Source organism: Aplysia californica, unplaced genomic scaffold, assembly GCF_000002075.1.
Source record: "Aplysia californica isolate F4 #8 unplaced genomic scaffold, AplCal3.0 scaffold00030, whole genome shotgun sequence".
NCBI lineage: Eukaryota > Metazoa > Mollusca > Gastropoda > Aplysiida > Aplysiidae > Aplysia > Aplysia californica.
The window spans coordinates 1,577,709-1,593,570 of NW_004797300.1; the positions used below are offsets into that span (position 1 = coordinate 1,577,709).

The following is a 15,862-nucleotide window of genomic DNA, read 5'->3' on the forward strand; positions in this document are numbered from 1 at the left end:
ATCAACCACCAAAACGTATATCATCAACACTTGTTTGTTTGTGCTTCATCTTGTTTTTCCACACTTGTCGATTTCCAGTGTCTGTCTGTCTGTCTGCCTGTCTGTTTGTCTCCTTCCCCCCCCCCTCTCTCTCTCTCTCTCTCTCTCTCTCTCTCTCTCTCTCTCTCTCTCTCTCTCTCTCTCTCTATCTATCTATCTCTCCAACCCCCCCTCTCCACCTATCTCCCTCTCTCACCATCTCTTCCTCTCAAAGCCTGTATTCTTTTGTACAGTGCCTTTTAGACATAATGTTAGGTTAATTATCATAACAGCTATTGCCTTAAATACATCTGCATGCCGTTCATGTTCTTCTGTGAAAGTTTTGATGCTATAACACCACATCTAATTTTTTTGGTTAGCTGTACATTTGTATCTGCCATATCTGATTTTCATATGTCCTCATTGACATATTATTTCTTTCTCTCACAAATACTCCAGATACATCTGTCCAGGAACTGGTGAAAAGAATTCTGCCATTGTGTACCAACTATTCCACAGTAGTAAGATTCATTGAAGGTAAGGAGGAGTTCAGCTAGGAGTTTTGTAAAGCTAGTATCATTAGCCAAGTCTGTTGCCTAAGGAAATATATCACTATTGGGAAGACAATTCAAAAATGTTCATGAAGATGGAGGGTGCCATTGGTTGGTACTACTTCTCTTTCTCTTGTAATTTGGTCTCTCTGTCTTGCTTTTTACCTGCACGAAATGACAATTATTGGTCAGTGTGGTTTTCTGAACTCAACTCGAATGTGTTCAAGTGAATTACTTTAATTAGATTGTAGAGATGTAAGGCAACCACATTCTTATGTGCTCTTGATGTGTCCCGCCTGCCATTTGGATAAAGTGAAAACTCATTATATTATGTCTTGATTTCTTGTGTTTTTTAAAATAGTTCTGTAAGTTGCAAGCATTTTTTTTAAAAATTCTCCTTCACTCCCAAACTCACTTCCTCACTCCCAAACTCACTTCTCCATGAAAATATAATTTATTTTCCTTGAATGCTATAATGATCTATATGTGTGCTACAGTATTTTAGATTGAATAAACTTTATGGTAAATGTTCAACACATCCCTCCCCTAGCACATGCCACTTTTGAGATTTCAGCTTTCTGTTGATTTAAATTTGTGAATTGATTCAACCCTGATTTGTTGTTGTCCTTCTTTATTCTGAGGACTTTTGAAGCATGCGGTTCCTATTCAGATATAAAATACTAACCTGTAACAACATTTTGGTTTCAGAAAAGTCATCCTTTGAATATGGTTTGGTGAATCATGCTCTCAGCCAAGCCATGGACACTCTTATAAAGGTAGATCAAATAACGTACATACTTGATGCAATAACATTTTAATGTAGAATCTTGAATACATACACTCTGCTAGGTCATATTTCTATATGTCTAAGCATTTGCTGCAGTGTGTGAAATAAGCCTGTGTTCCCACTAGACAATGAAAGACAGTAGTAATGTGTTGTTCGAACAAAAATGTAGAAGTGCAATCAGTTCTTGTAGCATTAAGTTAAAGGAAATGTATGAAATTGTGCTTTTGTAACATCTAAAAATGTTCATTTAATAAGTGAAGACTTGAAAATTGACAGGGTAAAACAAGATGATTAGTGAATGATGAAGTCTTTTTAAAAGGTGAAGGGTTTTGTGGAAAATCATAATTATGATAATCATAAATTGGAAATTTCTGATTCATAACTTTCTGTTTGATTGGTGATTTATTGTTATTGTTAATTGAATGGGAAGTCAAATGTTAGTAATCACCCAGCAGTTGAATAGATATGCAACTTTTAGTTTAAAAGCTCTTAAAATTGATACCTTCATAAATTTCAGCTTTTGATAATACCTGGGTTGTTTTTTTTTCATTGAGCCCTTTAAAATCTTATGTCTCTTTGTTTAACAGGCAAAGGACTTTAAAAGAAATTTAGAATGTTTGTTTGTAAAGATATTTGCTATCTCTGTTAAGACACTGAACTGCTCTTCAATATGCTTGCTTTGCACTAACAAATCTTGTTTCATTTCTGAGAATTTATTTTTTATTGCAGGATTACCTTGTCATGAGAGCACAGTTAGAACAGCAAATGAAACAGGTATGGAGAGAATGCTTTAAAGCAGTTATTTTATCGTCAGTGAAAATATTGTTTAAACTTAATTGATTTTTAAAAAAAAGTATTTGTGGGCTTCTTCTCTATCTTTGTAAATTTTTCTTTGAATTTGTTTATCTATTTGCAGTATTTTTCTTTGACCCTACTGAAATGAAACATTACTGCAATCATGTGCATCTCTCCCATTCTTTAGAAACAGAAAGATTTTTAATAAATTATTTTGACTAATATTTGTTTTGGATTTGATGTAAATTTGATGATTTGATAATGAGCAAGTTTTTGATCTTCTTAGTATTCATAATAGAGTTAATCTATGGCTGACAGTGGCTTCTGGCAAATTTGGAAGAATCTGCTGAATAGCACTGATTACCAGTTAATAACTTGTTACGTAACTATTTATCTCTGGCAAGCTGCAGCAGCTCGCGGTCGCAACTGCTGTGCCGGGCTCATGCACATTCCTTCAAATTACTTGCGAAAACAGGTCTCTATTATCAGGATTTTATTCATTAGTTGACGAACTATCGAAATAGGTTCACTTGTTTTGATTTAATGACCAATTTAGTGGCGTTTTTGTCATTTTTAGATTTTGTACTTAAAAGGGGCCTCGGCATAGTGGGAGATAAAGAGTTAAAGACTAAGATGCTTATGCCACATCTGAACCTTGGCAAAATTTTAAAGGTCATTTTGAGATTTGTTTAGTGCCATCTTTCGTTATTTCTCTGTCATCACTTTTTTTACAATGTCTAGTTTCTCTTTTGCATTTTTCTGTAGTACTCATTTTTTATTAATTTGTTCCTAAAACTTTTGTTTTTCTTGAATTACAGAAATGAGGAAAATGTACTTACTTTAATTTCTGTCGTTAAAAGAAAAGAAATGTGTCACGACCCTGTGGAATAAGGTGTTTGTCAATTTTTGGCTTGTGGAGTAACTGGTATCATCTTAAAGCCTGTTCATTTGCCTTGTTTTCAATGAAAAAATTCCCATCTATTTTGAATAGAAGTCAAGAAATTTGCAATTGAAGAAGGTGGTGGTCATCCGGTTTCGGGGGTAAAGTTAGTGAGAAAATGGCCGCCAAAATCTGGTAACTTCAATAGCTTGAGTCTTTGAAAACTGAAAATTTACATATTTTGTGGCTTTAATCGTTTTTCCGTCAAATTCACACAGAAATGAGTTGTTATACAGACATAAGAGGTGTTGAGCCAAAAAGCAAAAGTTTAATTGCCAAACTGGCAGAAAAAAGCCTATTTCTTCAATTTCATTATTTTGACGAGCGCCTGATTTCAACACATTGCCTCACAAATATTTTTGTTCACTGCTGTTTTTGTGATGAATTTGTTAATAAAACTTTTCTCTTGAATTACACAACTAAGGAAAATTAACTTATTTTATCTCTTTTGACAAACGGTTTGTTCATTACTGTTTATTTGCTCCTGTGCTTATAGGGACAACTGACTCTCCAAAAACTGTGCTTTTATCTGCAACCGACCATGAGGATTCTGGAAATTTTGGCTTCTGTGGCAAATTCCATCAACAGAGTAAGTTATATTACGTAGCTCGTACTTGTAATGAAGGGGAGAATCTTGTAGATTGAACATGCAGGGAGAGGCCTTAGTCATCTGTTTCTTGTATGATTTAGTAACTTGTGCATTGGTTTGGTTTGTTTTTTAATTGAAAAATAAATGAGCATGAAATGAGATCAATGTTTTGGGAAATTGTGATAATTTTTAAAAAACCTGATTTGGATGCTCAAATTCTGTTTCATTGGTCTTTTTTTCTATTGCCAATCTTGTGTTTCGTCAAATTTTGATCTTTCAGAAACCAGCAATGAATTGTTATTTGTGCCATAGAAATGACTAGATGTTTGTTGTGAGTGTGACTCACTACATTGTGATTGAAACAGTTTTGGATGCACAGCTCTCTCTTTCTGAAGCCAATGAAAGCTTTAAGTTCTCACCTCACCAGGACCATGAGTGGGGGAGCTGCATGGTGCTATGTGTAATTTAAAAAATATATTGTCATTGAAAATGTTCCTTTTTAAGGGCAAGTGCATCGGTGGAGCAGTCTTGAGTCTTCTACATGAGAAAACGGCTTCGATGATTGGGTAAGAAGAATCTTTTTTCTTTTCTGCTTGTGAATGTTTCGTTGGAAGCTGAGAACATTTTTTAGCAAGTGGTTGGAGGGTGCCACTGGTAGGTCTGTCTTCTTTTCTTTTCCTCTTCTGTTTTTGTCTATCTGTCTTGCATCTTCACTGGACTATATAACTGTCATTGCGTTGATGTTCTCTTTACTCGAACTCTGAGAATGTCTCAGAATGTAATATAATGGTGAGTACCTTGATCCTTCTTTTATGCAGGGGTATATTACTTTAAATTATTATTACTATCATTATTGCTATACTGGTAAATGCTTTTAAGTACCCTTTCTTCAGCTAAAGCAGAGAAAAGTGTTTAGTGATTTTGAACTCTGATCTGAATGCTAAGAGAGATTCGGGTCCTAAGCTTTAAACTGTGACCTGAGTTTCATGGCATTCTGAGTTAAATTTGGCTTCTCTCATGTTTTTTCTCTAAGTTCTTTAATTAGACTTCAGGGGCCATTCTTCACATGTGCCATTTGCTCTAATTGCTTGTTTACTCTATTGCTTTCATATTTTGAATAAGAATATTAATCTTGTGCTCTATGTTTTCTTTTCTTCTTCCATTTTTCCAGGGACAACAAGAGTGCAGAGCTGTGCTTGTATCTCACTCAGAGTGTGAGTTGTTGATCTCTTTTTCCTAAAAGAATACTTGTATTTGGGCGTGTAGGTTTTTGCAGAGAGCAGCAGAATGCTCGTTTGATTTGCAGCAACATAGACAAAGCCTATTAACTCATTCGCTACGTATTATTTTCGGCTTATGGATGAATTTTTTTTCGGGAGGGGGAATGAGATGATGACTAGTGGGCAGTTAAAAGGTCTTTGGGGGCCACAATTCAAATAAATATCAACGTATTATATACCAATATTTTCAGTATGGTTTGTAGAATACATCTGTAATGTTTATTTATGTATTTTTCAACTTTGGTTCCTGTAAGAGATGATTATGCAACACAATTTTGATTTGATTCGGATAAAATTTGGAAATAAAAAATTGATAATCGTTGGTGAAACTCAAAAAATATGTTTGCATCTAGTCAAATGATACATCAAAATAACCATAAATGAATATAGAACTGGAAAAATATTGAAAAGTTTGCAGTTATTTACCTACATTCCATAATATTTGTACATTTTGAATATAACATCTGATAGTGAAAAAAAACAAAACATTTTTATAATTTTGGAAAACGATCACAAACAGAAAAAAACCCACTCGTATCATACATGGAATTATTCAGAATTGCTTTTGGAATAAACCTATATATGTCTTGAGTGGCACTTTTTGTGTAATTTCATCAAAAAGTAGTGATTTTGGGGAGAAAAAAATGCTTTGACAATTTAGATCTAGCCTTAGATCTAGCACTCAAAAATATTGATTTCTCAATAACAGTGCATTGGCAATATGAGTCCAATCGTATCAATATTATAAAAAAGAGTCCTACATTTCTTTATTGGGCAAAATAATGATAGATTTTGTTGTGTAAAATTACTAAGACTGGTGTCGGGGCTATAATTTTGGCATCGCCATAAAACAAAGTCGAATAAACTACGAAATGGCGTTTCAAAACTGAATTTAAATTTCCAATTTTCAGTGGAAATGCTTGACCCGGAAGTCAACATTATATTACGACCTTTATTTTAACATGGATATGTGGATTGGAATAGAATCTACGCTAAAATTGAAGATCGGTTCTCGAGCCGCCAGGGGTGGCTTAGCGTACTGACGGCACTTTAGCCGCGCCGCCCCCCACGGCTCGGTGTAGCGAATGAGTTAACACAGTGTTGTTTCTAGATTCTAAGTGAAGACCACTCCTGCCATTTCTGTTTCTTGTTAAATGTAGTGGTTAGTACACTGACTCATCAGAATTTTTTATACAGAAGTATAGATGAAATGTGGGTGTTTTTATTCTGATGTTAGATGGGCCTTGATAAGAAATACTTCCTTGCACTGTGTTCTGAGGTCATTGAACCCCCTCTCTTACTTTTATGTGAAAAAGGGCACTCCCCCCCTACAATTCACACACCCATCTACCCACAGTCCCAGACATGCATATGTACATTTTGGCTGACTTACTACAGTCAAACCTGCCATGACGGCCACCAGTATAATATGGCCACCTGTACAAACGGCCACTTTCCATTTCCCCCTTGCGTTTTTTCTATATAATTTAACTGTGTAAAACGGTCACCTATGTAACTGAAATAGGACAAATTGGGGACTCTACAAATACTTGTCTAGAACAAAAACTAAGGCACAGAAATTAACCATTCCAATGCAAAATAAATCTCAAGATATTGAGCTTTTAGCACATCAGTGTAATGGTTTACTGTGTGGGATGGGGAAGAAGTTATATCGTTTCAAACATAGACAAAAATGCGAACTTTTTAACGGACACCGGCAAAGTTGCTTCTGGGCTCATTAACCCTGTGACCCTGAGCTGGGGAGCTCCGGTGGGCTGCTGAGTCACGCTAACTAAAAGTAACAGAATCAGGCAAAAAGTGACGCTGTGCTGTGTTATACGGCCACTTTTTCTTTTCTCCTTGACAATGGTTGGCTATTTTACACTGGTTTGATACTGTTATGTTTTTAGATATATCTTTTTAAAAAAAAGTCAAACTGTAACTTATGTTTTTGTGGTCTGAGTTTTTGTAGTTGGCTCAGACATTGAATTTGTGTGCAGATAAAGATAAGTTTCATTTCGTGAAAAAAAATCTGTTTATTGCTGTCACTGAAATTACTGTTTAGATTGGAATACAATTCAGAAAACTTGACTTTAAGAAGAAATTTTGGAGTTGCAATATTTTATCTTACAGGCTTGTGTCCCCTACATGGAGATACTGGAAAAGTGGATTTATGGTGGAATAATCAAAGACCCCTTTTCAGAGGTTTGTATACCTATTATTTATATTGACTGCTTATTGTAAGATAGAAGGTGCGGTGGCGGAGTGGTTAGTGCGCTCGTCTCCGAAGCAGAAATTCCGGGTTCGAGCCTCGGTTCGGACACAAATTTTTTCTGCCCCCTCTTGCCCACCCAGCAGTAATGGGTACCTGACTTAGAGTTGGGAAAGTAAAGGCAGCCTGGAAAAGAACTGGCGACCCTACCACAATATGCCCAAGGCCCAGGAAGTTGTCTCACTAACAAGGCAATCTCCAATGTCTGCATCGGATGCGGGAACAACTTTACTTCATTGTAAGACTCCGCCTTGCACCATTTTAAAGTGACATGTGACAGAGTCTTACACTTGATCAGCTTTCTGCCTTTAGGCTGTGCTATTTTACAAATAATATGAAATTGTAGGAGAGCATAAAAAAAAAATCTCAGTCTATTTAAAAGTCTCTTTTATTCTATTTACTATTTTATATAGGAGACACTAGTTTACAGAGTTTATATTTCTATTTATTGTTTTCTCACAAACTTCTATTGTTTTAATTGTTTTTTACTTGCAATGCTATTACTTTTCAGACTTAAAAAAACCCTTTTGTATAATGAGGGACTTCGAACTGAACACAAATTCAATTCAGAATTAGAGTTCCATTTTATTGTTACCTTTTGTGTGAATGATGTCTGATTGTATGCACTGTTAGCCATAATACACTAATGTTACCCTGTCTTTTTTTCTTTTCTGATCAGTTCCTTGTGGAGGAAAATGAAACAATTCAGAAGGAAAAGCTGCAAGAGGACTACAATGATGCATATCCTTTTGTTTGTTGCTTTTATGTAACAGTTTTTTTACTTTGCTTGTATGCTTTCATTATTTGGGCGATCCAGATCCATTTTTGTGTGCTGTATTGAGGGTATAGTATGCTACTTTCCCAGAAGTCAATTTCACATGCTTCGGATTTCAAGCACAAAATGTTTGAGCATTTTTACCCCTGGCTCCTTCTTACTGCTGTCTCTCAGCCAGAGCTCTGATCCTAGGGTAGGTAAGATCATTACTATCATTATGGACATAACTCTGTAGGATTACCAATAACGGTAAAACTACTGTTTTGGGGAAAGTTTAACTTTCAGTAGCAAAGGTATTCCTTCTGGGGGTTGTAGTTGTTATTGTTTTTCTTCTTCTCCAAGTCCCAGATTTTAAACCCATAAACGATCATGGTTCGCATCAGCTTAGATGCTCTTTAAAAAATGTATGATTCAGGTGTTTTCTGGTCTCGTATCTGTTCAGTTTCTCTAATTATGTTATTCTTTTTCTACCATAGTCTGTTTTTCCAGTGTGGAGAAGATAATCAGGGCATTTATGTTGATTCAATTGTCGTAAGAACTGCATTTGTCTCTTCCTTATAGTTTTTGTTCGAGAGCTTCCCACGCTGGCGTTTTTCACCACTACCCTGTCTGATTTCTTTTTTTTCCGATGAAATTCTCAACCTTCTCCTTAGAAACCACATTTTGCTTATACAAATGATTTTTGCTATCTCTTTTTATTTGGATTATTTTCCTTAACTTTTCAAACTTACTGGGAGAAACACTACTCTGTTTTTCAAGAGAGGATTCCTGTCTTTCTTGAGCAAGTTGCAGACAAAATTCTCAACACTGGGAAGTACTTGAACGTGGTGCGGCAGTGTGGTGAGTGAACCAATGTGTTGAAATTCTTTTCTGTTATCACTTGTTTCTAAGCTCAGATACAGTTGAATGTTTGCAAGTTGAGTGACTTTGAATTTTGAAGGGCAGTTTGTTCTGTTCTTGGTACAAGACTGATTTCCGTACGATTACAGTTAGCGTTGTTGCATGTCTGTTTATTATGTTGACTCAGTACCTAGATCCTCATTCATGATTGTAGCAACAAAAATCCATTGTTGTATTTGTAATCAATTCTGGAGGCAATGTTCTCTAGTATCTACTCCAATCGTTATGTATTTGTGTGTTTTTGACCATAATGTAGCTTAAAAAACTGTTTTCTGTTGTCTTTTGTTGTACTTGTGTTTTGTTTTTATTTTTGTTTATTTAAACAGTTTTCTTTTGCTCATATTTTTCTCTGACATTACAATCAGAATATGTAGATACTCACTTTTGTTTATGCACCTATATATTTTTAGGCTTTTTTCTCCTGCAGGTCGTAACGTCAAATGCCCTTTTGCAGAGGAACTGGTTTACACTGTGAAAGAGAGGAGATACTATGATCAGATCGAGAGAGCCTACAGCTATGCCAGTCAGTTGTTACTTACTCTTTTGATTGAGGAGAAGGAGCTGATGGCTCGACTCAGGTGTGTATACTGAGGTCTTGTGATGTGACCGCAAACTGAGTCAGAGTCTTGGTGTATAAATGTTGTGGAGATTTTTTCTTACCTAAAAAGCATCCTAATTTGTAAAGGAAAGCAGATTTTTTCCATGTTAATCTATGGTAATCGTTTTAGCCATTTATAGAGATTAGCTCTCGCTCTCTCTTTCACTCGCTCTCTCTTTCACTCTCTATCTCACTCGCTCTATCTCTATCTCTCTCTTTCTCTCCCTCTCCCTCCCCTCTCCCGCTCCCTCTACCTCCATTTTGCTCCTCAACAACTCCTGACACCAGAGCTAGGATTCCTATGTATGTACAGTCTTTGCTGCGAATGTCCATCGACAGGTCCATCAAGCATTACTTCTTACTGGACAAGGGTGACTTCATTGTCCAGTTCATGGACTGGACGGAGGACGAGATGAAGCAGCATATCGACGACATTCACCCGTCCAGGCTGGAGTCTCTCCTGGAGCTGACCCTTAGGACCAGCACGGCCAATGTTGACCCTTTTAAGGATGACCTCAGAGTGGATTTATTGCCCTTTGACCTGACTTCTCAGCTGCTCCAGATTCTTGCCATTGATTCAAAACAAGAAAAAGGTCAGGGGTTAATGCAACACTGTTTCGATTTTTAGACACAGGTCACAATTTTTTTTCCGTTTCCGTTTATTTATGATTTTTATTTATTCATTCATTTATTTTCTTTCTTCCTTTTTTACAATTTTTTTTTTTTTGGGGTGATAGAGGGTAATTTTTTTAGTTCACTTTTAAGAAGTGATGAAGATTAGGTTCAGGAGCAAAAGATTGTCATAGTTTTTGGACATTTGTAATTAACTTGCAACTTTTAGTCCGATAATCTAATTTCAGAACAATGCTTGGGGACAGTACTTTTTGGCCATCTGTATCTGCGTTCTGATATATTTATTTGACTAGCTCTACTTTGCCTTCTCTATGACCTATTAGTTTCAGCACCTGACTTTGTTCAGTCTTATGTGTTTCAATATACTTGTCCAAGATAAAACAATTTTTTCCTCTACAGAATATCGCATTGATCCCACCGACATCCGGCTGTCTGGGTTAGAGTCATTCTCCTTTGATTATGTTGTGAAGTGGCCGACATCCCTTGTCATCAGTAGAAAGGTAAGTTGGGTATTGCTGGCTTGGTGCATTCCATGTCAGAGGCATTTCCACAGTTTTGCCACAGTGTTTTTAAATTAGTTCACTTATTTTGGGTAGGCGTAAAAAAAAATGAGAAAAGGAGGAGGAATAGTGAAGTTACCTAAAAAAAGTAGTGAATAATGGACAGAGCAAATGTTGCCTGTTAACATATAAAACGTCCATGAGGAGAAAAGGACCTAATCTCATTTCAACCTCAGTTATGATGTTGTTATACGTTATATCGAGGGCGGCCAAGTAAACTATGGTAAATCATGTTTTTCAAATTTTACAGGAGCGACAAAAAACGGATTTTCTTGAAGTGTTTTAGGTGGACAAACTTCATTTTCTTAAAGGAGGCTACAAATGCCATGACAGACAGGCTTCCTTATGAAAGTGAAGTTTATCCGCCCAAAACGCTTTGAGAAAATCCGGGTTTTTTTGTCTCGCCTGTACAATTTGAAAAACATGACTTACTATATAGTTTATTTGGCGGCCCTTGAATATGTAGACAATGGTGGTAATACAAGTGGTCCACATGTAGATGGTTCGCATAGAAGAACCAAAGGCTTATCTGATAATGGATAAGGGATTATCTGTGTATCCTGAGAAGTGGCTCTTTTCCTGCTTTCATTATCGTAAACATTTCTTTAAAAAAATTATTTCTTACATTTTTGTTTCTTTTGTTCGGCTGAGTATAATCTTCTTGATTGTCATTTCCTTTTTTTGTGTGTGTGTTAAGTAAAAAGTTTGTAAAAATCTGTTGTTTTAAAAAATTAGTTTTACAATACTGCCGTTGACATTTACATTTTGATTTTACTGTGTAATATTAATCTAAAGGGATTGTTTTCAGGATTCAGAATATTTTTGTACAGAAAATTTAGCATTATTTAAGCCTAATTCTTGGATCTGATTAAATTAAATGTGGACTTTGCACATTCTTTTTTTTAAGGATAAAGTTTGCTGTCTGCAGTGCTAGTACAACTTCTGTATAGATGTGAGCCTAGTAATAGATTTATTATTTCAAGAAATGTGTAAAAATAGTTCTGTTGTGGGATAGGATTTCATCCCGTAACAAATGTGCAGGAATAATGAATGATGATTTGTGAAGTTGAGTATACAGACATTGAGTTTTTTGTTGAATTTTTCTCAGGCTCTGACAAGATACCAGATATTATTCCGGCATTTGTTTTACTGCAAGCATGTTGAACGCCAACTTTGCAAGTAAGTAATGATAGTGGTACAACATAAATTCTTTTTCTTTTTTGATGGTATTTTGATGTTGAGGTACCCTGTTTTTCACTTCCCTGAAGTGTTTTCAAATTTGAATAATAACCATCACACTCAAATTTGTTATTAATGGTCTGTCTACTCTTCTAGTTTGCTTGCAGTTTTCGTAGATGGTTTTTGGTATCCTATATCTCGCTGTCTCATGCACTTGCTATTGTGAAGTAGTCAATCTTCTTTGTGTGCACTATTCCTTGAAATATATATTTCATGCACTTGTTGCATACATACACGCTTTGTGTGAATTGTAGTAAGACAAATCTCTTTTTTGTTTGTACATGGCTTCATTTCAAAATGGTGTTTATAGTTGGACTAATTTGCACTTTCCCCTGTTGCATGCATTTGTATATTTTATGCTTAGCTTGGGAACTTCTGGAAGATTTGTGTTTTTGTTGGGCTCTTGTGTGGACATTTTGCAGATTATGTATCTATATTATTGCCTTTTGCCATTCTTTTTTTATTATTTTTTTAATTTCTTTATCTTCTCAAATTATTCATTTTCCTTTTAGTCATGTACACTCTTTTTGTTTTTCGGTTGAAGATGCAGAAAACATGTTTATCTTGCATAATATGAAGTTGATTGTTTTGCTCTAGGCTTCAGACACATGTAAAAGGGTAAGATTCTTTGGCCTGATGATTACAAGACATAACCGTTTCACTCCCCCTTTTTACCATAACTGAGTCTATGTATAAGAGTCTACTTGGTTCACATCTTTTGTGTAGGTTAGTTTTGTTAGCAAATGGACAAGAAAATCATTTACTACTTTTTCTCCGTAGCTTCAAGTTCTGACCATCCTTTCCATTATCATCCCAGAATATAGTCAGCCAGCTGTTCAGATGTACTAAGCCCAAAATTTTGAAAACATTTTTTATTGCAATTTCTTTATCTGTGGTATTGGTTACATATGCTAGAGAAATATTTTGCTGAAATCCAAATTCTAAATATTGAAGAAAAAAAAAAGAAGATACGTAATGTGGTTACAATTTCTAAGAGAATGAAAGAGTTGTTTTTTTCTCTCTCTTGAAAACTTTTGCTTTCTGGATTTAGTACATGTGAATAGCTTGCAGACAATATGTAAGCTTTGTTTTTCACAACCATTTAGACTTAAAAGGGTCACTAAGTTATGGATATAGTATCATTTTAAAAAATGTGGGATGTGAAAATGTTTTGTTTTGGCCAGTGTTGATTTTTAACTTTTGTTCAGAAATGTCATTCATTGATGTGTTTTACATTCACAAGTGTCTGAACAATAGGTCAGATGACATGCAGTCTTGTTTTAAAGAGCCTAATAATGGAAAATGTATGCTTCCTAGAAAGTTAAGATTGTTTTAAAATGGTATCAAGAATGCTGGGGTAATACTATAGATTGTAAAGTCCATTGAGCTTGCTGTTGAGCAAGCATTTATGCTGTACAAGTGCTATTTATCATTTATTAACTCTGGCTGTTAATCAGGGTTTTCAGTTCTCTAATAGCTTTAGGTTGGTGTTTGTGGATTTGGGATAGAAAAATATTTCCCACTTCTCCCACGTTTGAATTAATACATGTAGTTCCTTTGATAGGCATCCCAGTCTCATAAGCTTAATCATAGACATGATTTGATCAAAGAGGCATAACTCCTCATCTCTCTGTGACCATATTTTCTAACTCATCTATGTAATCCCTCTTTTTCTTCACAATGTATATTATGTATTACTTTCTTGCACTCAAAAGTAGCATTAAAATGATAGGAATGTCTTCAGCATTTCTTTTGATTTCCGAAGACTTATTTTAGTTGTTTTTTTCAGTTCATAGGTATGAGCACTTTTGACGCTTAGAGTCTTTTGTATTTAATGTGACAGCGTGTAATAATTTCCGAAATAGGTGGTCTTTTCTTTTCTCTTGGTATTTAACCACGTCCTCATATTATTTTGAGAATATTGTGTTATTTTCATTTTATTTGTTTCACATGTTCTTGCTTTTGTCATTTTTTTCCCTCATTTCCCTCTTTCATTTAAGTTTTTTTTTTTAATTGTGCCATAGATTTTTATTTTTTTTACATTCAAAGGAAGTAGTAAAACTATGAACCTCTTTGTTATTTACTCATACTGGGCAGAACTTGGACTGGTTTTGTGATGAGGCTGTTGGGTAAAAAATGTTTTGTTGGAGGGGATTTGGCCATATTTAGAATATTTTCTTTAGCGTTTAGCAGCCTCCTAAGTAGTTTCTCTGAGAAGTAGGCCTACATATTGTTGTCACGAAAAATGAGTCCCTCTAAAGTTTTTTACTTGTCCTTTACAGAGGGTAGGATTGAATTATTAATTTTCCTTTCTGTTGACGAAGACGATGTTTAGTTTGAATGTTGGAATTTTTCAAATTTGACATATTGCTAATTCACTGAAATGAACCGGCTGCTTCTGATTGATTGTCTTAGACTGTACCATATAAGTCTAAGATTTCTGTATTTCCCAAGTCCTCAAATAGAAATTACTTCCATTTTCTATATCTCCTGAGAAAATAAAAAGTTTTCTAATGCATTCTGATTTAAAGATTTCCTCAGGAGAGATAGAAAATGGAAGTAGTTTCAAGTCACTTTGTTGACTACCCCCACTGTTGTTATGAGATTATGAGGAACATAAAACCTGAACTTTGTTTTAATTGAATGCTTTAAGGATCTGTTTATGTTATACCCATAACAGTGTAACTGTGTAAATAATCTGCTACAGAGTTTTGAACTACATGTTTGAAGCTTTGTTTATTAGACTTTGATTGGGACAAGCTGAGCAAAATGTTGGCTTGGTCAACTGGATTTGTCCTAAATGAAAGTACTTCAGAAAAATCATGTTTGTTGGATTGATCCTGGATAAGTTTACTTTAAGTATAATTTTTTTTTTTATTTGTCATGAAAGGAATTTGATGGCTTACTTTTCTGTTTTTGACATGCCATCCGTCATTCTTCAAGACACTTCAAAACAGTTTTTCAAAATGTTGTTTGAAGACAGTTTTACATTGCTGCTCCTTTGCTCTTTGTGTGGTCTTGGATACCTTTAAAAAATGACTTTGCTGTGCAGTTTGTGGTTGGACAACAAAGCGATCATCATCTATGCCATATTCATAACTAAAGCATATAAAAACATAGTTTACCTTTCTTTAAGTTGGTTCTCGTAAGCAACGACAAAGAAATTCAGATCTACACATTTCTGGTGGCTAATCCATATTCAAAACACCATGTCTTGTTGTATGTGAGTAAGCAGCAAAGAGACCCGAGATTAATGCCATACTTTCAGCTAATTCATATTCACCTTTTCATACTTTGGCGCACAGTGTGTGGATGGGCAACAAACAGACCAAGATCTACGCCCTGAGCAAGTCACGCTGGTACTCGGCCGCCTTCGCCCTGCGTCAGAGGATGCTCAACTTTGTGCAGAACTTTGAGTACTACATGATGTTTGAGGTCATTGAACCCAACTGGCACAGCTTCCAGCAGAACATGTCCAAGGTTTGAACAGCAGTAGTGTTTCCTTTAATTTAATTTTAAAAAGAAAACAAATAATTTTGGAAAGGGGGGGGAGGTAGGTTTTTGTCTACTTTCCAAACTGTGTTGCGGTGCTGCAGGCTAGTCTGTTTCAGGTTTGTGTCTGACTAATACTGGCACCTGTTTTGTACAATAAAGTGCATCGACATGATAGTGGCCTTTTAGTGCCGCGAAAAGGCAAGAAAGAAATAACAGAGAAGGAAAACAAGTTTTTGCTGTACCAGTGGCGCTCTCCAACCAAGTGGGAGCGAGATGTTCTTTATGCTGGTAACGTGAATTCTCATTTTAAAGTTTGTTTGTGCCTGTGGTTTTGAAATAAATCTCACGACACTGTTTTCGTTTGACCATTTTACTGAATTATCCCCCTCCCCCCTATTTTTTGTCAATTTTTTCGTCCTCTTTATAGTGG

At 35.5% G+C, this 15,862-nt stretch overlaps 1 protein-coding gene across 1 annotated transcript in view; it reads left to right on the forward strand.

Moving 5' to 3' along the window:
- Positions 1-15,862, forward strand: part of LOC101859759 (gamma-tubulin complex component 2) — a 33,570-nt gene that overhangs the window by 12,129 nt on the left and 5,579 nt on the right. The window contains exons 11-24 of the mRNA XM_005091448.3: positions 478-555; positions 1,278-1,345; positions 2,086-2,130; positions 3,588-3,680; positions 4,185-4,246; positions 4,852-4,894; positions 7,094-7,165; positions 7,912-7,973; positions 8,735-8,847; positions 9,335-9,485; positions 9,845-10,098; positions 10,538-10,638; positions 11,807-11,877; positions 15,243-15,417. Coding sequence (XP_005091505.1) covers positions 478-555; positions 1,278-1,345; positions 2,086-2,130; positions 3,588-3,680; positions 4,185-4,246; positions 4,852-4,894; positions 7,094-7,165; positions 7,912-7,973; positions 8,735-8,847; positions 9,335-9,485; positions 9,845-10,098; positions 10,538-10,638; positions 11,807-11,877; positions 15,243-15,417 — 1,388 coding nt within the window. The remainder of the gene's footprint in view (positions 1-477; positions 556-1,277; positions 1,346-2,085; positions 2,131-3,587; positions 3,681-4,184; positions 4,247-4,851; positions 4,895-7,093; positions 7,166-7,911; positions 7,974-8,734; positions 8,848-9,334; positions 9,486-9,844; positions 10,099-10,537; positions 10,639-11,806; positions 11,878-15,242; positions 15,418-15,862) is intronic.